This window comes from Notechis scutatus, chromosome 3 (genome assembly GCF_049901735.1).
Source record: "Notechis scutatus isolate UNSWTSFEM ecotype Mainland chromosome 3, rNotScu1.2, whole genome shotgun sequence".
In the NCBI taxonomy this organism is placed as follows: domain Eukaryota; kingdom Metazoa; phylum Chordata; class Lepidosauria; order Squamata; family Elapidae; genus Notechis; species Notechis scutatus.
In genome coordinates, this window is record NC_142011.1 from 34960476 (window position 1) to 34984582 (window position 24107).

Here is a 24107-nt window from a genome sequence, read left to right on the forward strand (position 1 = left end):
TCTGGTTGTTTGGGAGCAGCTTCGGCTGAGAATAATAACTATTCGCCTCTTTTTATCAGCCGAAGCTGCTCCGAAACGAAGAAGGCAGGCAGGCAGAACGGAGCACTGAATTGAAGCGTGGGCGGGCGGAGTGGGGGTAAACGGGCGCTTCGGAGGAGCTGCGGCGACAGGAAAAGTCACCCCCCCCCGGCTTCTTTGAAGCAGTTTCTTCCTGGGCTGGTGGAGCAGCGAGAGAGCGACTGAGAGAGGAACGAGGCAGACACCTGAGGGAGGGAGGGAGACACCTGAGGGATGGGGCTGAGGGAGGCAGGGCCGAGGCGCCCCCTGAACTTGGTGGTTTGCTGGCAGATGTTTTATTACCCAACTAGGTAACAACATCAGATGTTACCTAGTCAGGTAATGAAACGTCTGCAAGCAAACCACCAAACTCGGATTCCCCCCGATCCTTGAAAAAGTGTTTCTGCTTGAAACTGGTCCCTGGTACAAAAAAGGTTGGGGACCACTGTTATAAATGATATTAAAAGGGTTTCTGCCAAACAACTGAAACTTGCTACTTGCCTCAAAGCACCTTTTAAGTAAGTTATTTGCAAGCTTGTATGGCAGGATAAAAAGAAACAAGATTTAAATATACATTGTTGCAAGATGCTAAAGAAAGGTGGACTAGGATTATCTGATTTAAAACAGTATTTTTCTGCTGCCTACTGTATGGATGAAAGACTGGATGACTTTGAGAAGTGGGAGGTTATTGGAGTTGAAACGACATGATTTGACATTTGGGTGGCACAGCTATTTCTGGTATGACAAAGTTAAGATTAATATAGATTTTAAAAATCATTTTATTAGGTGAGCCATATAAGGGTTTGGAAGAGGTATAAAAGCAAGAGTGTCCCCCAAAATTCACAGAAGTAGGTTTTTTTTAAAAAAGAGAAATGATACCACAAACCTAGTTGACCTATGCTGGTTTATTAATTTTTCTTCAAGGAAAACCTAAATTAAAAACAAGGGGGAAATGTAATCAATGTGAAAATACTTTTATTATTTTTGGTGGACATATAAGAAAGCTAAGAAATATTGGAATCACATATGTACTTTCATTCAGAGAATTCTTAAACTGAATTTACAATTGAAACTAGACTTTTCCTTTCAGGTCTTGATGGATAAATAGATTAAAAGATATCTTGTTTCTATATATGACAACAGTAAGGAGATTTCTCTATGTAAAAGTGGAAGGACTTACAAATTCCTACAATGAAAGAATGAAGAATGAACTTAATGGAAATGACTGAGATGGCAAAATTGTCTGCTTTGAGCAAAAACAAAAAGAATTCTCTAGCACTTATGGACATTCTGCTTGAAACTAAAAGAAACTTTAATTTTGGAAATTGACAATTAGAATTATTTATGGTTAAATAAACAGTATTGTTAATTTTAGAGCAAGAGATTAATATATTTTACATTTGTATCTGTATCAAAGAAAATTGGAAGTAATTCTTTGTCTAATTTTTTTCTTTTTCTTTTCTGCACATCTATTTTTGTTCCCAAGCTTTCCTTTTTCTAATCCTTTCTTTTCCTTACATTGTAACTTTTGTTGAAGCCTAATAAAGTTTTATGGGAAAGAGAGAAAAGAAAAGAATTGCTATGGTACTTTCCTTATTGTTGTCATTATTACATTGTCTTCATATTAATATTTTCCTAAAGTGGTGTGGGAAGCATATAATGAGGAAAACCGTATTTTATTTGCCTAAAAAAGATGGAATCCAGGATATTGTGCTTTTACATACCCAAATTGATGGGATGCATTTTAATTTAAAATTACTTAATTTAAAATCCAATATCTGAAGTGCCAAAACATTAAGACGCTGAAAACCCCCTTCATATGTAGCAAAGGTATATAACAGAATATTTTAACAACTCAAAATGTAACTCAGTACCGAGATAAGTAGGCTGGCAGTATATCTTCTCCAGTTTTCTTGCTACAAAATATTCTACAGAGTGTTCCACATGCCTCTGCTCTGCCAGATTCATAGTTGTCAGAAAATTCCCCTGCATCAAACATAGGATTGGAAGCCACAGTCTCTGCAGACATTTGTGAGCCTTTCCTGCGAAACTCCATATTTGCTTGTGTTGCTATAGCTAAAACAAAAACAAGAAGCACAGAGTTTCATTGCATTTGCAAGCATATCCAACAGGCTCATGGGATCCTGGACACAAAGATCATGTCAAATTTAGTAATCATAAAAAACATTAGTTTACTGCATTTACGTTGATGCCTCTGTTTATAAAGCATTTAGGGACTATGATTTTTATAAGAAAATTATTTCCTTTCACCTTCACACACAAGTAAATCATCTCCTCCTTCAGCAATCCATGCTACCCAAGCGCAGAAGCCTCTGCACCATTCACATTCTCAGCCAGATGCATCAACAAAAGCCCTGAAACTTGTTTTACAGCAATGTCATTAATTTTCCTTACCGACTATATAAATCCTTTATGTCCTGAAAAACTTGACCTGACCTTTTAACTATTCAGCAAGCTCTTGGGTTACCAATTACTTCTCCTTTACCTTTTTCCAGTATTGTGAACCTATACTGGAACTAGAAATAAAGATGCAGGCAGATGCCAAATTCCAAATCATGTCTATGGAAAATATTGCTTCAAAAAAGTCAAGAGATGTATTTCTATGGCAGCAGAGAAAATGCTCAGAAGGAAATGCCTTCCGTACACTTTTTAATTTTTTCCCCCTCCTACAGTTGTTTTGTCTTCATCAAAGCCTGCTTTCCAGAAGGATGAGTTGCTTTTATGAGATGCACAAAGGGATGGTATGGCAAAGGTGACCTGAGTGCTGAGATGGAAATTCCTGCATGCTTATGAAACTTTCGGTGGCATGGATTGAGGAAAAAAATTCAATACAATTTAAAATACACCAGGAAGCTACAAGGAGTTCACTCTTCTTTTTCAGTGGCTATATTTTTCCCAGCAGGCATTGAGCACATTTTAGTCACAAACCTCTACTGTCATTAATGCTCTCATGAAACATGTAACTGTTCAGTTTCTTCCAGCTATCAGCCAGAATGTCCCCTACCCAATTCCTTTTTTTCCAGGTATGTTAGGTGAATTCTAGCAAATATGAACATGCAGATGGATGCTCACAAAAAAGAATAACTCCAGTACTAAAAAAAGCAACTGTTAGTCCAATTCTACCTTAGGGGAATGAAAAAAGATATTTTACAGCGTAATCCTATGCTGGCTTTCTCAAAAGTCTCATTGAATTCAAAACTCAGAGTTACTTCAGAGAAAGCTACATAGGATTCAGCCTATGTCAACTACAGTCTTACAAACAGAAGCTTTGCCCATGCACTGAATGTTTATTACTAGCAGATTGGTAATTTAGAAGAAATAGGTTAAAATAAATTTTATTGTCTTTTTTTTAAAGATAACTTCTTCACTAATTTAATTTTGGCACAAGGTAACTAAATCCAAATCTTTATGTGTCTTCCCATGAGCCATTTTTTGTCCTGAATAAGCTATCCAGCATATAATATTATATTGGGGCGGGGAAGGAGGAAAAAACTACATGCAGAATGCATACAAATCAAAACACCAGATCTGTGAAAAAGAAGCTTTATGGGAAAAAAACATGGTTAGTGCAAATTCCTATAATTTATGACATGAACACAGACTAAAGTACGGAAAATGATGGGACTGATTTCAGGCAGATTTGCTTTCGCCAACAATCTTCCCCGCTTAAAAAAGCACACACAGCTATTTGTCTTTCCCATGTAAAGAGCAACAGCTACAAGGAATGACAATGATACAAATTAAAAAAAATGGGATTATGAAAAAAAAAAGAAAGAAAAAAAACATGACTGCAATTAAAGAGAAGCTACTAGTTCCTACTTACAAGATTTATAAGAAAGAAGAATTTGGATAAAAGATGCTGCAAGATAATAGAAATAAAATGGAAATAAATCAAAGGACAGCAATAGTTATAAAATACTTTAAAATGATGAAACTGTAATAACAAGTTAAGTAGTATTTAGGGTTTTGAAACATATATTAAAAGCTTATGATCTAGCAGGCTTGTTAAACAGATAGGAAATTAGCATTACGGTTCAAAATTATGATTTCATGCAGAATTTTGAAGATTTAAAATACTGTCATGGGTTTCATATATTATACATTTAGTTTTTTACAGTATTATTCAGAAAGCAATTTGCTTTTATTCATATATCAACTATTGAAGATCTACACTATACGGAAATCATAAAGAGATGGGAAGAAATACAATTTACTATCTGTTTATCTCACATCAGATCAATTTGCTTATTTGCAGTTTCCACTGGGATGGCAAAAACGCCTTAGTGATCACTCAAACCCTTTCTTCAGAGAAAAAAAAGCAACAGAAAAAACTTTTATTCAAGGTTACCAAATTACAAATCATCTGGGAAACAAACAGACCAGGAAGGGGTTTATAAGAAATCCCTTTTAATGTAAAAGGTAGTTAAGCATCTTATTTCACTCTGAGGATCTCACTTGATTAATTAATTTGTAACTATGAAGATTTGTGTGGGAATAGGAATGTATTGTTTTTTTTAAATTAAAGCCAAAACAAATTCAATCATTACTTATGTTCTGTGAAGTACTTTGCATAAAGTAGTTCCTGCATAAATCAAAGCAGAATTAATTATACCATCATATCCACTGATAAAACAAAAATGTCTCCAATCTTAGAAAAGCCACTTCCCATATGGTGTATTACTACCACAGCAATCACTCATTTTAGATAGAATGTGAGGCAACACATTTAATTTCTCTGTGTTTACCAAGGGTTGTTTATAGCCCTGAATTACAACTTAATTGAGAAGAATTGAGGCAAGAAAAGAACTTTTCAAGCTTTCTCTTCAAGGGTTCTGCAATCTGTAGCTGCTATCAACAAGCATGCCTTTTGCACATTTGTTATCTTACTTTAAGGGCACTTTTTAAGTAACTCTTTATCCATTTTCATGTTGGCATTTTTGCTACAGATACACACAGACAAACACACACACACACACACATGTTCAGATTCAATACTATCTAAAAATAAGAATTTTTCAGCAACCTATTTGCTTTCCTAGTATAGAATGGAGGGTTTGAATGACAAAAGTCTTGAAGCAGAGAATGTTCCTTCTATAAAGTACATGTTTATGCAAAGGACTACTTTCAGCAGTGCTTCAAAATAATGAAATACTGTACTGTAATTCCAATATTGGCTTTGCAAATTACCCTTTACAACAAGCAACTAAACATAGAAACAATCTTTCACTAAGTCAAAAGATTAAAATAACATGATGTTTCTATTTTAAGAGAAACACTAGTAGTAAAACATAGCAAAATCCAACCAAATATAGCAAGCAATGCTAGAAAAAAAAGGACAGAACAGAGAAAATGGTTTGAAATTAGACTCAAAAATTCATGTGAATCTTTATTAGTTTATACTGCATAACATGTAGTTAAGCCTACACAAACAGGCACATGACACTCGAATATTGAGAAGTTACAGAAAAGATAGACACTCCTTCATTTCTTTACAGTACCTCCTTGAGTGACCAGCAATTCTTCTGGTCTAACAACAGTTAATTATTCACTTAGTTATTACAACTCTTCTGAATTTGTCTATCACTTCCTAAAGCAAACAGTGGTCACACTATCCACTTAGTTTAGTTTTGTGTATTTGAATTTAGCAGTAGCACAGTAGAGCTTTAAACAAGGGTTTCATTCATCTGAAATACACACAGATAGCCCACTCCCATGTCTTGAAAGTTTAAAACCAGCACTTTGAGGTAGACCCAAAAGCAAACTGGCAACCAATGCAGCTTGTAGAACAGAGATGTAACATGCACTGTTGAAGAAGAACACTGTTTCAATTGAAGTTTCTGGATATTCTTTAAGGGCAGCCCCATGTACAGCACATTGCAGTAGTCAAATCTGGACTTGATTAGGGCATGAGTAGTTATAAGCAGGATCTGCTCATCATCATCAGGAGCAAGAAGACAGTGATGAAAGTCAACTGGGATAGTGGAGTGCAGGGAGGCAGGAATCTTGGAGCGCAGGGTAGCAAGGGACTGGGATGGCTGTGGCTCCTTGTGACTCCTTGGGGAGTTGGAAAATTCCGGGGTTATTTGCTATTCCACAAAGGCAAGGCAAGGTGAAGAACAGTCAAAAGGGCAGAGATGGGGTGGTGGGGGGAGAGAGATAGGGAGATGGGGGAGTTGGAGGCAATTTCTTACTATGGTTCAGGGCAGGGATGGACCAAGCCTGGAATGGCTTGGATTGGGATGGGTATTCAGATAACAACCAGTAAAAGTCACTCAAGGACAGTATTGCTGGGATTGCAGTGGCTTATCAATTAGTCCCCAATGGAAGAGAATATATGTAGTTCAGGGTTGAACTGTGAAGCCCTTGGTGTTGTCTAACTTTTGTTGCTTGCTACGTAATATCTTCAGTTTAGAAGGGAACAGAGTTTGCTTTCTGATTATATACAGTGGTTTGCCTGTGTCAGACCTCCCAGGTAAACCAGACAGGAGATACAATTAGATGACCTGATTTTATTTTATTGTAAATAACAGAACCCTGAAAGTCTGAAAGTAGAAACTTCCTGGCAGCACTTTTAACTGCTTAATTCATTAGGGTGGGTCCTTCCTAAATGTTTTTGCTCTTGACTGTTAAGTCACTGGGAGCTCCTGCCTCTCGTCTGACTATTTCTTAGACAGCATCTCTACACCCTGTCCGTGGGAATATTGTTTATTTCTTGGTACTTTATGGATTATGCTATTGTTTACTGCTTGTTTACTGCTAAAAGGAACCAAAAAGACCAGAAGACTTCTTCGCCAGCAGTCAATACCCAGATAAGCAAGGATATATACCAAGATTAACACCAAACACTTAAGCACTAAAAAATACTCTAATCAAAGAACTATCACCTCAGACAAGCAATCATACGTATATGTTTACTTTGTAGCTAAGGCAGGAATAGAACTAATGGTTTTTAAGAGGGAGGGAGGGAGGGAGGGGGGGAGGGAGGAAGGAAGGAAACTCCAGGTGGGGAAACTCTAAAATAAGTATAATGAAGGCCTTGGGATAAAATGATACAGAACAGTAATGTGAGGTGCAGAACTCTGTATGATAAAGTTGCATCCAAAAATGAAAAGCAGCTACAGAATCTCAATGGTTGCTCTATAAGGACAGAACAGGAAAGAAAGATGGCAAGAAATGAGGACAATAATTGGGGTGATCAGTGAGTGCTTGAACCATTAGAAATTCTGAGAAAAGTCCCAGTAGCTTTGAGAGAATTGAGAATGGAATTCTGATAAAACACTTCAATCTGAGAAATGAAAGATTCCAGATAGTTCTTCCAATGACAGAGTGCCAAGTATTATAAAACCTGAAAAGGGGGAGGGGAGCAAACAATGGTATATATTTCCATTTTCTGAATATCTCCTGAAAAAAAATCCAGATAAATATTTCTGGAGTTGTCTGATTGATAGGAGAATTTGGTAGCTATAGGCAGTTCTCAAATTTTGCATATTGCAGGGCTGCAAGCCCTTTGTGTATAGATCTTATATTCTCTATAGCTCATTATTTTTAAAAGCTTTTAAAAATTTAAATTCTTGTTCCTGTTGCCATAATACAGAAAAATTCTGTCTCAGTTGACCTAAGTTTCTATTAATTTACTAACACATACATGGAGTTTTGCTGTCTTGATATTGAAATTATTTGCTATTGCGTTTTTCTAAAACACTTTTTTCAATTTCCCAGTCTAGCCTATAGCCCTGGATGTCTTAGGTAGCTTAAATACTAAACAGCTCCAAATTAATTTTGCTTTCTAGATCAGCCAATCAGCTACGTATTACACAATGCAAATTAGACTAAGTACTAGAATGCCAACAATACGAAACATATGAAAAAAACAAAGAAACCTTTTTCACTTCCAAATTCTTAGTATTATATGTTTAAATATCAATAAATGTTACTTTAATTTACTATTACTACAGTAAAGGCTTGAGAATTTTACAGTGAGGGTCAAGTCAGTGGTTATATTTTCCACAGAATACAGAATTACAAGCTACTACAAAATATTATGCAATGTGATTCTGAGTTATATCAACATGGTGTATTCTTATTGAGCTAGGAAAAAACTATGAGCCAAAAGCTTCATTCAATTACTATCTGGAACATTATAATACATTATTTCTGTTATGTCCAGTTTTATATGTAAATTTAAAAAATCATGAGAAAGTCAGATAAAAGAAAACTAATGATCAAAGATTGAAAACTACAGGTTTACAGAACCCTTGAAGCTAAAGAATTTAACTAATCATTGAAATGCACCAATTTCATAACATAAATTCTGAAAGAAACCCAAATGGCAATTCTGGAAAAAAACTCAGCACTAATGAAATAACGCAGGCACATCTTATTATAGTGCTTTCCTGCCTGTTTTACTAATTAACTGCTTGAAATAATTCAGTTAGGAAATTTGGCTTTGAAGTAATGCTTTTTAAAGGCATAGATGTAAACAATTCCCTTCGTGCCACTTTCTCTTAGCCAATAAGTTGCAGAAGACATCTCTATTAGTGTCAGTGAAAATAAGTGACCTAACTGCAAAATTTGACTTTTAATTGTTACGGTCCCTTAAGTGGTCAATAAAATCAAGATGCTATTTATATTAAGTTAAGATAATATTTCACACTGACATAAGTTAATCATATAATTTTTCAGGTTTTAATTCTGGTTAGTCAAACATGTCAATGCCAAGAAAGAGGATGAGGTGTACAAAATTGGTGGAAATATTTACCAGTCATACTGCTGTCCCTGTTTATTCCATTATGAAGCTTACAATGAACAAAGGCTGCATCAAACAGCCATGATCCAAAGAGGTTCAAGATACTATTAACTTTTGGCCTGTGAGGAGCAGGTAACGGTCGAGGTTCAGAACTAGTCTGGTTTGGGCTAGACAGCGGAGAAGTAGAAGATGGCTGGTGTTTGGAAGCATGAGCAGTGTTAGCCTATTCGAATGAAAAAAACAGAAAAACATTCGTTTAGAACGTTAATATACTGCTTATAATATGTCAAATATCATCTGTATTATAAGAAATGTCAACACAACATAACTGTTGCTAAGGTTAAAGACTTACTGTGCTGTTTTTCATTGTTGGCTTATTCACAGTTACAGCACGATGTCTTCGATTATGAGGTGGGGTTGTATTAACAGCTGCAGTTTGGGGCATGCTCAATCTATTTACTGGTGTAGGTGGAGCACTGTCAGCCCGCGGCCTTGAAATACCTGAAAAGTGTAACATCAATTTGAACCTGAAGTTCTTCCTAAAGTCAGTAGTATCTTTTTAGAAATTTAGAAAATTAGTCTTTCTAAGGCTAGAAAGATGCAAGTTTTAAAATTATATATTAATCAAAACATAACCAGATTTGAATGTATACCATGAAAACAGAAAGAAAACTATAGAAAGGAAGAAGAAAAAAGGAAGTTTTTTTTTTTTTAAATCAAATTGTTTAATGGTCATCTTCAAAATTGTAAGAGAATGGTCTATCTCTAACATAAGTAATAAAATATTAAAGTTAAATGCACAGCTTTCTTATATCTAGTTGAATACTCTTCAAAGTGATAAGCTAGAGAAAACCAGTAGGGGTGAACTGATTAGACATTTATGGGAAAAATCTTTATGTGACAAGAAGCTCAATGAAACAATTCTACATAAAAGTATGCAGTGATATGATGCTCTACTTTCAAAAAATTTGTACATGCTTTTGCAATCATTTCACTTATGAAATATCAGTTAATATTATGATATTAAAAAGCATTTCTCCCTCTGAAATAATTAACTGTAACTTGAGGGAGTCAACCTTACAATACTGGTCAGATAGAAAAAGCTGTAATGGTTTAGAAGCATTCATAAGGGGCACTTCATTATAGGCCAACCAAGCATCCTCTTTTTGATGTGTTAAATCAATGATATGCTCTGAAAGGCTGAGAAGGAGCCCCAGTTGCTTCAAAGGGTTTTCTCAGTTTTCCGCCTGGGTATCTTGAACAGGTAACATTCCCACTGGAACTGGAACTATTCAGAGTTAAAACTATGGCTAGTTTAAATGCTTCAGTGAGTGTTTTGCCCCCTTTGAATACTTTGGACAGCCTCAGTTGTTGAAAATAAAGAAATGTACAAGAGATCAGTGGTGAGTTGCCAGGCCACCACAAACAATTAGTCATTATTGAAGAAATAATGAGTAGCTTTCTTTTGTCCCCCCCCCCCATCCTGCTCTTTTTTCTTCCTTCTCTTTTACATGCAGTTACACCTTTGTTGTATTCCATTTCCATGTTTGTTTTTCTATTTCTGTAAGAAATAATTAACAGAGCTTTCTATTTTACAATGAATTCAATGGTATTTATTAATACAATTAATAAGATACTTTTGTCTTTCTCTGTCTATATTTGGGATTGTGGCTTTGTGGAGTTATATAAACAGATATACACATACCCACACATACATATTAGTGTGCCACAGGCACACAATTACTGGGAAATAGAACTTCTCCAAGGAAGGTTTCAGATAGAGTTGGTAGCTGAAGCCAAGATGTAGCTTCCAATGAAAAGATGTAGCTTACTGAAAAGAAGGGCCAACATTTCAGTTTGTTTTCCTACTTGTGGGAATTCAGCTTTCTGTTAAAGGATGGGTTTAGGAATCAGAATAAAAGCATTTTATCTCATTCCTCCTCCACAACATTGTCTTAATGCTACAAAAATAATTAAAAATAACCCCTTCATTCATCTTGTTGCAGAATTTTGGCAGTTGGATTTCGAGATATTTTGGGGACAAAATATGGGACAAAATATGGGACATACAAATAGTATGCCAGGATCTGCATGCAGCCATTTGCCCCAATTGCCCACTCCAAATATATAGCAACAAAGTATCAATGTAACTTAAGGCTTCAAAATGCAGGGCTTCTGGTTTGAGTGTCTTTGGCGACAGACTGAAATCTGCGATCGTGCGCAGTTTTAATCTGTGCTCGCCATTGGAGCGCTCTGAGCCGGCTGGTTTCGGGGCTAAGCCCCCCCTAGAGATGGTGAAGAGGGGGGAGACTGCCAGCAGGGTTGAGGAGAGTCACATCTCTCCTCCCCAGCTGGCCATTACTTCTTTTCCCGAAGGCGGTTGCAGCGGTGGTCAGAAATGGCCACCTCAAAGAAGAACTCCACCAGAAAAGAATGTGCAGGAGGAAGATAAGAAGAGAAAGTTTTGGCTGACCGGGTCGAACTGAAAAAGCAACAATATAAGGTACCCTGGAATTTGAATTATAAAGAACAACATTGTTCCCAAAGAAGACTTTGAAGCGGCAAATGAGAGAGGGAAGGGAAAGGACTTGGTCTTTTTTCTTTTCTTCCCTATTTTGACAACTAAGAGATTTAAGCAAGAAACTGGCAAAATCCACTTTGACATTAACAGGTATTTAAGCTGAAAATAAAATGTCAAAGGGATAATAAAGGTTTCTGGATTCTCAAAAACTTTTAAAAGAAGGAAAAAAAACCAAAAGGGTGGGAGCTGGAAAAATGGAGGAGACCACCTGGAAGTGAAAGGAAATAACAGTGAAATTTTAGCAAGATTCCTAAAAAATACATTTTAACTGAAACTTCGTAACACGATGTAAGAGAACCCCAGGAAGAAAGTAGAAAAAGGAAAAGAAGAAATAGCTTTGGATTATTTGGATTACTTGGTGATTTTTGGCTTTTGGATCTAAAGGACTAAAATTAATTGGGTGGTTGTTTAAAAGTTTTTAAAATGGTATCACTCTTGGAAGAATTGAGAATGGAACTTAAAAAACAGAAAGAAGATGCACAAGAAGGAAGAGGTTCTTTTGGCTTCGTATTTCAATTTTTAGAAATAGAGATCCTGAACTATGAGAAACAACAAGAAATGCCTGTAGAACAAGAAGGGCGGGGCAAAGAAGAAGCCATCTTCAATGACCAAGTATTTCTATGTGGGGAAAAGAAAGGAAAGGGGGGAAAGAGAGTGAAAAATTTAAGATTTGAAAAAACAACCCCCAAAAAGAATAGTTTGAAAAGTAATTACAACATTAGGAAGAAAACAGAAGAGAGGATTACAGAAGAGAGAATCAGAATTAGAGAAGGGGTCAAAAGGGGAAGGGAGAAGATGAGGGGGAAGAGGGAAAGGAAAAGAAATTATAAAGGACAGAAACAGGACATAGAGAAAGAGGGAAAATGTACAAGGATTAAGGGTATAAGCCTATTTAGAAGACACAGAGATAATGGGTGAAAACTTAATTGAAAGGGGGATTCTGCAAGGGTACACAAGATAGTATTGTTATATTAGAAATAAAAATGAACTTAGAAAATATGAAACAAGTGTGATTAAAATGGTTGATAAAATATTCATTGTAATGGAATGGAATGTTTAATAAATAAATGAAATAAAGAGAATGAGAGAATGAAATTAGGAAAGGAGGGGAACATTTTAATTATTATAAATGTGTTATAAAAATTTAAGTGAAGAGGAATATGAAAGAAACATGAAAAAATTATGGAAATATTATAAGTGTTCCTAGAAGTATGATACCCTATTGAAAAGAAAGGTTAAAGATGTCAAAGATTATAACTAACATTAATGATAGAGCTGAATTGGAATAGAATAAGTATTTTATTTATTATTGTTATATATATATATTTTGTTTAAGAACTTAGTGCGTATTTTAAGAATGTACCAAGCAGAATTCGACTGAAAGTTATTTGTTATATTGAATGTTATAATTGTAAAAGCATAAATTGAAGTTTAAATAAGAGTTAAATGGATAAAAATTAAAAGATACAAAGGTGTCATTCTCCAATTAGTAACTACAGGGAAAAATTTTGTTTAATGAGAAAATATGAAATTGAAACAGGACAGACAAAAGTATAAATATAATGACTAGATATTGAAACTTAGAAAAAGATATATATATATATATATAATTGAATTTAGGAAGGAATGAGATAATTAAAAGTAAGATTGAGAAAACTAAGGGAAGGGAAAAATTATTGAGAAAATGTTAAAATAGTAATAAGATATGGAATAGAACACAAAGATGAATAAGAAATTGAATTTGTGTCTGTATGGAGATGTGATAACCCAGGACCATGCTATTCTGAAAAAAAGAATTTTTCTTGTATTATGTTTTGTGAAAACCTAAATAAAATTTTTATTTAAAAAAAAAGGCTTGAAAATGCAGTGCTTAAATTTCTTTTTAAAACACCACAGAATTCAACTTTATTGTAGTAAATATTAAAAATTAACACTGGTGCCAAAGTTTATTCTTCCCATTTTAGAAACAATATATTGTTTGTTTTATAGCAAAGTTCTTCTGCATCAAACTACAAATTGCTCATGAACATTTGCCAAACCATTTTACGGGAATTTCATTTATATAAGCTTCAGAAATCAATCTTGCTACAACTGACTTCCAATTTAGTAACCCTAAGGAATAAGGATAGGAAAGCTCCTCAGTTTTTCTCATAAAATTATGTTCTTTACTGTTTTATTCTGCTTTAGCTGTGAAGTTGGAGGATTTTAAAAATGAACAAGAAAAGAGGCCCACAACAACTTTCTGAACCTTTGATAAAACTTCTCTTGATGGCTGAGGAATCTGGTTGCCTCAAAGTGACATATGAGCAGTCAAATTACATTGAAGTCTATAGAAAAGCTGTTTCCAACAAAACTAAACTCCATGGTGGTCGGCCAAAGCCAAAATTGTGAACTACTTTGAGCTGGTAGTTCACTATATCATAGCACCTCTGTAAATTTGTTGTGGCAGCCCAGGGAAACCAAAGGCATAATGTATTTCTTCTGTATCAATGTGATCTTGACTACTGCATTTTTGGAGCTCACTATTTTGCTGTCATTTTCAAATTTCAAATGCAAGACAGAATTCTTCATTCACAATTAAAAATATTAAGGGATAATCACAGATAAAAGGATAAAGAATTTATAAGTGACTGATTGACAGCTCTCTTTCGCATGCCTTGGTATCGTAATCAGCACAACTGAAACAGATCTGTTTGTTGTAGTTTAACAAAGAGAAAGAAGCAGTATTCTGTTATTAAACAATTATTCAAACGTTTGGGTTTTTATGAGTTTTAAATTAACAAATAATTCTAAGATTGATTTTTAATGCAAATTGTGCATTTGACTCATGATTAAGTGTAGCTCTCTCACGCTGCAATAAATTTTAAATAGCATTCTGTAAAAAAAAGTCCATATTATTTAATTATATTCTTTCATAGTCTATTTTAACAGGACTAGTGACAGGAAAGTATTGCAATTGATCTGCTTATTTTCAAACTATGTTATGTTAACCTATTTGTACACATCATGTTTTTTTCCACTAACAGGCATAACAGCCTTTCTGGGTTAGCTAGACCAGGAATCTATACACAGCAGTCAAGCAGATGCCAACAGGAAACCCATAAATTAGACATAAGTACAATATCATCATCCTGCTCATGCTCCCTGTCAGCTCCTTATTCAATAGTATTGAATATTTAATTATCTATTCAACCTCTAACATTGCAGTTCTGAATACACAGATATCATAACTGCCAATTATTTGAATACCTAGGCTTAGTCTCTGTGTATTTATCTTCTTTTAAATATAACTAAGGTTGTTATATTTGGCATCAGCAAATTCTGGTGGCAGCAAATTCCAGAGCACAGTAATCTAATTTTATTTGTTCTAAAATTCCCACTCTTTCTTCATTCAATCAGTAATTCTCAGGGTTTTTAAAATAACTTATAACTCATCAATAATTTTAACAAAGAGTGCAGATCCAATCATTATGGAAAGACCACTTCTTAAAATATATTTCAAGTTATTCTATTATAATACTTATAATTTTTGGTAAGTTTTAAATTTTCACTCCATACTCCACCTCATTAGTCCTATGTATCAACAGCTGAAAATCATTGCAATACATCAGTGATGGCTAACCTTTTTGGCACCGAGTGGCCAAAGCATGCACATCCCCAAAATGCAATATGCCTGCATCCCTACGCATGCACGCTCATCCCCCACGCATGCGCTCTGTCCCACGCATGCACCTAGCCCGCTGTGCATGTGCGGCAGAGAACCGAAGACCAGTTGGCCGGTGGGAGGCTCGTGCACGCATGCTGAACTGAGCTGGGGCAACGGCTCACGTGCCCACAGAGGGCTCTGTGTGCCACCCCAGCACGCATGCCATAGGTTCACCATCACAGCAATAGAGTTCATATGCTGGTATTATCACATTTTTCATCTCAAATAATAATTGTATATATTTCCATTACACCTGTTTTTGAAGCTACACCATATTATTTCTCAAGGAAACTTCTTTGATTAGGCAAATTATGTTTTTTATACTTTTTTCTGTTACAGAGTATCATAGTGCAAACACTAGAAATATACATCATAGCACCAGCTTCAAACTACTTCAAAGTACTTTACTAGCAGTAAATTTTATAGTTATCCTAACTATCCTAATATGCATCCTCTTTTTCTGTTTTTTTTATAGCAGCCAAAGACTGAATTCATATCAAAACCTCAAGACTTTCACATTCAGTTCCCATTACCACAATCACTATCAGAAATTATCTGAAGTTAGGAATTTTGCCTAATGTGAATCATTCTATATTTATTTGTATGGAACTTCAGTTGCTATTTAAATACTCATTTTTGTCAGCCATCTCAGGTTTGGTAATATACACTGCACTTTTGAAATTACTAAAGCATTCTGCCCCGTAGAAAGAATCCTTCCCCTTTATTCAAACAATCCCTTCATGAATGTTTCAAAAATTTTAATTTATGAGATATTTTCCTTATTTCTCAATATTTAGAAATTTTAAACATGTCTTAATATGTTCCTGCATAGAAGTATGTTAATGTTATTAGAATAAATTAGGACCATAGAAAAATTACATAAAGAATTAAATACACAGCTGTGGAATTGTTAACATAGCTGTGTCTTTATAGTAGGGGCAGACCAATGTTATTAACAAGACTGAATATAGATACTATTAACTTTTGCATTTATAAAATGGTTAAAATTATACAATTTTGGAACATCACGTTAATTTTGTTGCAGGGTGAGAGAGAAACTTATTAACATGACTGAAAGATCTCAGGGAATGGTAGTTGTGCGAATACACACACACACACACACACACACACACACACACACAGTACTTCTGGAAATACATAATCCACAGCAGTGAAAAGAAGCCCAATTTTATAGCAAAAAGGAAATCTTTTTTCAACTTTAAAAATTAAATAAAATGTTATATTTTAAGTATTATTACATATACCAATTACATATCAATTTATACTAAGAAACTATCATGACAGAATACTGCAGCTTTCCAAAATTTGATTCAAACCCAACCACTGTTAAAATCACCACCCATCCGCTGAGATTCTTGTCACCCAAGAGAGTGCAACAAGTTTTAATACCATATCTGGGTAATCTTTCGCACCCACTGGTTGTAAATGCAGCAACTCCTAAAGAGAGAGAGTATATTTCTGATACATTATGTGCCATAACAGAAACATTTCCAAAAAAGCAGTTCCTGAGGAAAATGACATTTTATATTCAATTTTAACTGAAAATTATGGTTTCATATAAAAACAGGCAATCGTTTTAGCTACCGTGTTTCTCATATAATAAGGCCGGGTCTTATTTTTTTTTGAGCCCCGAAAAAATGGCTAGGCTGTCTTTTCGGGGGTGACTTAATTCTCCCCCCCTTGCATCTTTGGGTGGGCAGGTGGCGACGGCTTAGATGTTGACCTTGGCATTGGTGGAGCACTTCGTATCGGGGTCAACGCAGGCAGCACCATATCCGGGTGTGCAACAAAAGTACTTCCTAACGGCAAGCCCCCCCACCATTCCCCCCCATTTCGCATGTTTTAATATAGGCCTTAATTTGGGGGAGAGGCTTAATTTCATTTCATGCCTATAAAACATGCTGGGACTTCCTATTGGGGGAGGCCGTATGGTTGGAGAAACAGGGTAACAGCAAAGCCAAAATCCTGAAAATGCTTCAATGCAAATTATTCATGTAGGAACCAAGAAATATTTCAAATCATTTTGTTAAATATATTAATAATCTATGTTCAATACCTATTAGAAAGACTACAAAAACCTGACCAGAAAAAGACTTGGCTGGTTTCCTGAAAGACAATAGGATCATCCAAGGATTTGCTATATACCTTCTAACTTAATACTTTAGGAATAGTTTTGTCCACCTTAAATTTTATCCCCAGAAAGTATACATAAGAGAGAAAAATGGGAGTCAGAAGTGGAAGATGAAGCTCATAAGAAGACTAACACCTGCCAATTATTTGAAATAAAATTTATTTCAAATGTGCAGATAATGTCATTGACACATATGCAATTCTAGTCCTGCAGGACACAACTGTACTGTTAAATAAATGAATATTAAATGTTAAAATCCATCAATCTAAACCACAAAAAGAGGAAAGTAACATCTTATCAGTTAAAATACTTTACCTAGAAATGCGTCCACTAAGCAACTAATCCCACGCATAGCACGAAAGAATATTTGAGGCAGATGTTTAAGGCAGGGATACTGATTCAATTCCTGAGCAATTCCACTCACATTTAGGAACTGTTCCTGAAATTTGGGGGTAGAACTTATTATCGCTGGATTACTCAAATCCACAGGATTGCTACAAAGAAAAAGAATATTATGTAATCACTGACCTGATGAAGGAAAATCCCTGGAATACATTGGCTATGTTAATTTTAAAAGATTCTTTTTAAAAAAATTAAAAGATTGCATCATTCTTGAAAGTTTGGAAACTACATCATTCCTTAAGTTTTTAATGCCAATGGACAAATTTATCACAAAGCTTGCCATTTCTAAAGTGCTGCATGAAAAACTGATTTGTTTTTTTAAATATGTTCTGAAGATGAAGTGTTTAAAACTTAATAGACCAAGAATAATAAACAACTTATCCAATACTTAGCTAATAAAGATGGCATGTTGTTTAGGGATTTAGGTTTAAAATATGATTAATTATGGTCATCTAGAGGCACATTAACGCTTGTATGCGGATGCAAATGCAACAACTTTATAAAAATGGTTCAGTTTTATGAATGTTTGGTGAATGGACTAAAATCATAGAGGGAGTGGAGGAATCATTAGTTTTAGTGTTTAGAGCAGTATTTCTCAACTGTGGCCACTTGAAGATGTGTAGACTTCAACTCTCAGATTTCCTCAGGTAACCATGCTTTTTAACCCAGGCTGGCTGGGTAATTCTGAGAATTGAAGTCCATATATCTTCAAGTGTCCAAAATTGAGAAACATCAGTATAGAGCTATGTGAAACACAATTAGCAAAATACTGATAAGTTATGACGAATTTCAGAAAAACTATTTTTTAAAGTCGCCAGAAAAAATGTTTTCAGTCAGAACTGTACAGAAGCTGTACTGAGGACAACTCCAAAATACCAAATGCTCAGATTAAGTTAGATGGCTCCACAGGTTAATTTATTTCCAGAATGGAAGATATTCAGTCACTGGATTAACAAGATTGGGTTTTTATTTTATTATTGGTTTGAATACCTGGATCCTGAACTACTACAGAGCCATTTCACAAAAAGGCCGATGTATTCCAATAAGTGTTTATCCAAAAAAACTCATACATGTATAATTTGCTAATAACATTACATGATTTATGTTCTGTACAATACCTCAGCATATGTAAAAAGCGAAACCAAGTCTGGGCAACACATTCATTATCCATTTCAGGAGGTATCAAGTTTGCATCTTCATCAGGAATTTTAAAAGGTGGAAATGAAGGGCCATATGTAAAACGCAACAATCTAGGAACAAAAATAGGCCTTTTAATGGTTTTAGGGTTCTGACTGATTTCAGTACATATAGAAGTATCTATATTTCAAGGGAGGCATTTGCTGAACAAAATCCTTATAAATATTCATGTAAACATCCAAATTATAATGAACCTAATTAACACTTAAAAAATTCATGAAGTACTTCTTTTAAACCTAACAAAATTACAGTTAACAGTTGATTTGTACTCCAATGAAATAAATTTAAAGAAATTAACTGGTTATATAGCGACAGGAAACATCCTTGCTCAAATGGGAATATTCATAAATGCAGAGTTACTCTTAATATTGCAGTGATTATGAAAAACAAAGAGCTTACAATAATAATATATACAGCCCCTCCTTACGTATAATATCTCTTTAAGATTCATCCATGGATTTTTTGCAAAGATTTTGTGGTATAATAGTTGACAAAGGCAAAAGAATATGTCTTGCTCCCATTCAGAATCCTAGCAATAGATTTTCCTTTTGGACTAATAATAAAAATGATATATTACATAATTATTTTGCATGACTTTTCATGACATGACAATTTTCTATTTCCAAGAAAAAAAATATACAAAATAACAAATGATAATGGGAGCTCTGATCTGCATTCTGCTATGTGACCCAGTTTCAGAACCCAGTTTACTCTGAGAAATTACATTTAAGAACAAATTCAAAAGTTTACACTTAGTAAATGTAATAATTCAGCTGTGGTAAACGTCAATTTGAATAGAAAGAGCAATGCCCAAGGGGATCTCCTGAAATATTAATATCAACTGCATCTATTAGTAATGCCAAATTCAATACCGAAAAAAGAGATAGCCTACCTAGCAGTGAGTGCACAGATGACTTTACTCCACTGCTCTACCACTGCAGAATGATGTCTCCAATTTGCTACCATCTCTTTGGCAGTTTTCCAATAAGGTGGTGTGGGAAAACATCGAGAACAGGCTAGCAACCAGACTTCAAACAATACACCTATCAATTTTTCAGCCAGATTTTCAGCAATACCACCTAACAAAGCAAAGAATATTTTAAAAATCTTCCTTGGAAGGAATCCTCTATTATTTTTATATTAATGGATAATTGTGATCCATCTAGGTATAACTGTTTGCATTGTATACTCAACTATGACATAGCTTTCTGATCATGTACCAGAATAATCAGCTTTATTCAGAACTATATGGAAACTTCATGTATATATTAAATTCATGGAAAATGTTATTTCCAACAACACGTCTAATATATAGAAATAAAAATATTGAAACTTTTAGAATAGATTGATTTGGATGTTATTGGATGTATTAAAATTCTATTAAATTTGTAGGTTATAATTAATACTATTAAAATGAATACATTCTCTCTTCTGAATTATGTCTTGTGAGGTATTCTAATGTCAATTACAGACAAAATATTTTTGTAAAAACAACAGAAAACAGCTACCCAAGAATTTCATTAGCTAAGCTGAAATTAACATTTGTGGATGACTGTTTTAATTTACTGGACTTGCAAAACTATAATTGGGCTAATATTTTATCAGTCAAATATGCAAAATAAAAATATTTCAGTGTACATGGAATAAATTCATGGGCCTTATTGGAAAGTTATTATTTGTCTCCAATAAGATTAGGATACGTTATTGGAATAACATATAGGGAAAACCGTGTTTTATTTCCAGGATTGTGGGTATGAGAAATCTTTGGGGTCTATTGCAACATAGATTAGATTTTGATCTGAGGCTCACAAATATTGCAAGTCCTTAAAAACATAATATTGGTATCAACGAATTGGAGATTAAAAATTGATTCATCAGAAAAGATGTACTTTCAGTTTAATGAATATTAGAGAACAAGTCTAATATTTCAACATCATTTTAGCATTATGATGCTTTAAAATGTTAAAACAGTAAGAAAAAACAGGATGTTTTTAATTATATAATCTCTAGGTAAAAGTTTATTGGGAAGTAATAAATAAGAAAAGCTATGTCTAACCTTGTACTGTTGGAGGTGCCAGTAGAGTATCATTAATCTGCAGTAGAAACAATAATAAAACTTCCCATGTTTCTCTAGCCATAATGGTTGATTCATGAGCCAATTTCTGTACAGCTTTTAAAACTTGCAAACACAATTTAATTTGACTGGAACCTTGGTCCTGCCTATAAAAAAGAAAACAGACCCTAACATCACAAACTGCAAAAAGTATCTTCAAAGACTAAAGTTGGGAAACAAGAGCAAGTATTTCAAAATGTCCCTAATTACAAATTGATGTTACAATACTGGAAAAAGGATACATAGCCCTTCAGTTTTGTATTTGAGGAAAAACAGATTCACTTAACAAATTGTTTCTTAAATGAGAGTGGGAGTTCTGTTGAACTGATTTCTATTCTTGCATTTCCAAGATTCTCTATTCTAACATTTCCTGACATTAAACTTGATAAATGAAACTCCATATGAGTCTTGTTCCCTAGTTGTAATATACTGCCTGACAGCAGGATTAAGAGAGGTTAGACATAAAAAGATTTTTTCAAAGCATCTAAAGTCAGCAATAAGTAGAATACTTTGAAATCTCTGAGCTACCTCGTTGAATTCAAAATACCTACTAGTTCTTCTACAAATATACCATTTTCTGAGATCCTGTTTACAGAAGAAGAGCTTGAAACATGTAGGGCATTATATTTTTAGCTTAAATATTTTACTTCAACTGCTGACAATTTGTTGCAGAGTTTAAAATGATTAAAAATGTACAAATATCATTTTAAAGAATAAAAATTTTATTGACTCAAAAACATAAATACCAAATTAAAACACTTTTCTACAACAAAAGTTACTAAGATTTTTCTACAATTAATAATGAGTAATCTAAAACAAGTATTAGTTATAATTTTAAGATAAATGATGGCTGATAGTATGGACTATTATTTTGTCTTGATTAATAATTAAGAGACATAAAATTATTTGCTCTACATTACTTACCTAGGTACAAAGAGGTTCTGTAAATGCTTGAGAATGCTCTGAACGTAAAGATTTGGTTCTTTAATAACAGGTGGAGGAATTGTATCTTTAGGTATAACTAGAGCCATAATCCAATCTGTATATACATCAACACAGTATTTCACTGTCTCACCATCCAAAGGGAGAGTCAGCCCATAGCAAACCACCTCCATTGTCCATTTTACCTAAGAAAATAAAAATAGAGCAGTATTAATACCAGCACTGGCAAAAATATAAGCAATCAAGTTTGAAAAACGAAATCTAGTTCTTTGTCAGCTATATTAAAAATACTTGGGTCTAGAATTATGTATAGCGGTGGGCTACAAATTGTATATTGTTTGTATGTTTCAGTGAATCCATAGTGAATAGAACTTAACAAGCCTATACATGGTACAAAGTTAAACATGACATCGTTTTGCAGATGTGACTGTATACTTATTATTTACATCTATATATTTACAGATTCAAGATAATGGTGAATATGTGCAGATCTTTGAAATGCCTTCTGATCGATTTAGTGCTTTTTTGTTCTTTTATTTCTATTTTACTGTAAAGTTGTTAATAGGGACCAAAAGGTGACTAATTCACTAGGTCTACAATTAATCAGGTGAATAAAACAAATATTGTTATTTTTAACTCTTGAGTTGTGATTGTTGCTCTATCTGTTTCTAGGCAGTTGTCTGAATATTTGAAAGAAGATAATTCACTGTTAGAAAGGAAGACTATAAAAATATCTCTAAATGTTTCCAGCTAGAAATTTCAGGTGCCAGAAGCATTGTACATGAAACAGTTACATGAAATATTTGAAGAGAAGGCAAGCCCTGGAAGACCAAGAAATATCTCTGCTGGGATAGTTGAAAAATAGGACAGAATCTGCAAAACAGAATCCATGGAGCTCTGCAAAGGATCTCCTAAAAAGTTTAGCTGATGCTGGTGTAGTTCACAAAACCTCAGTACAAAATTGTTTATACAATGATATACATGGGAGAATAGTCAGAGATAAATCTTTTCTGAACTTATTACATAAATCAATTGTTTCAAGTACGCAAAAGAAAACCTTAATGAGCCTCATTTTGAGGGGGGGGGGGGAGAAGGTGCTCTGGACTGAGGAATTGAACTGAACTTTACAGACACAACCATACAAGATATTAATGAAGTTTCTCAGTTGTACAGGTAGTTGTCTGGAAGTTGATTCATGGAAATTGGACTTTTTTTTTTATTTGAAACATTTTGCTGTTTATCGAAGTAGCTTCTTCAATCTGGAGGAACTTGGCTAAGGGGGCTCCATAAATGTCCCCCGGAGAGGTTTCATTTCTCACGTAATCTGAATGGACTCTTTAGGTGAGTAATGTGTAAGTATACCCAACAATTTCACAATGTAATTCCTTTAGACATTCCTTTAGTCTTCTGAACAGAGAAAACGGGAATTGAAAAAAAGGGGGAAATTTTCCAAATTGAACAAATTCCATATAACTGTTAATTAACTATAATTTAACTGAAGTTACAAATAATCATAGCAATTGCTGCATGACATGTGAGGTATATGATTTGAGCACAGAGTAGTTGAGCCACTATGAATATAGTGAACATGTTCTAATGGCAAACTACAGTCAGAATTTACTAAAATTGTTTGAACCTCGCCAGTGTGGTTTGTCCACTTAGCAGTTTCGAAAGCATGCAAATGTGAGTAGATTAACAGGTACCACTTCAGTAGGAAGGTAACAATGTTTTGTGCACCTCTGACATATAGCTATGCTGGCCACATGACCAGGAAAAATATTCTTGGACAACACTGGCTCCTACAGTCAAGAAATGAAGATGAGCACCGTGCCCTAAAGTCGGACACAACTGGACAAGAAAACCTTAACTTTTTTAGTGTAGTTTGTAGCTTTAGGTATGAACCAGATCAATAAGCTTTTTCATTAAAGCACAGTTAGAATTAAATATGGCTTGGCACAAAATGTAAATAAGCACTGAATTTTCTTGATGTACTTTAGTAATAAGTGACAATTTATTAAAGTCACACTATAATTATTTTATGAAGTAAAAAGTATTTTGCTTATTTTGAATTATTTCCCAATTTATTATATCAAATTGTAGGTATGCTAAATTGGCATTTTTCATATGTCAGCAGCAGCTAAATCATCAATTTTCCACAAATATATGTGTCAAGAAATTTTAAGAAACATT

The 24107-nt window shown here is 34.3% G+C and overlaps 1 protein-coding gene across 8 annotated transcripts in view; it reads right to left on the reverse strand.

Moving 5' to 3' along the window:
• Positions 1-24107, reverse strand: part of RALGAPB (Ral GTPase activating protein non-catalytic subunit beta) — a 68659-nt gene that overhangs the window by 31058 nt on the left and 13494 nt on the right. For 3 of the 8 annotated variants that reach the window (XM_087959473.1, XM_087959472.1, XM_087959471.1), the window contains exons 3-12: positions 21900-22102; positions 20919-21082; positions 19755-19941; positions 18784-18915; positions 17579-17757; positions 16522-16569; positions 9177-9325; positions 8837-9047; positions 3902-3937; positions 1932-2133 (exon numbers count right to left, since the gene is read on the reverse strand). In XM_087959473.1, coding sequence (XP_087815599.1) covers positions 1932-2133; positions 3902-3937; positions 8837-9047; positions 9177-9325; positions 16522-16569; positions 17579-17757; positions 18784-18915; positions 19755-19941; positions 20919-21082; positions 21900-22102 — 1511 coding nt within the window. The remainder of the gene's footprint in view (positions 1-1931; positions 2134-3901; positions 3938-8836; positions 9048-9176; positions 9326-16521; positions 16570-17578; positions 17758-18783; positions 18916-19754; positions 19942-20918; positions 21083-21899; positions 22103-24107) is intronic. The other 5 variants (XM_026685211.2, XM_026685210.2, XM_026685212.2 and 2 more) reach the window with 3 other exon arrangements.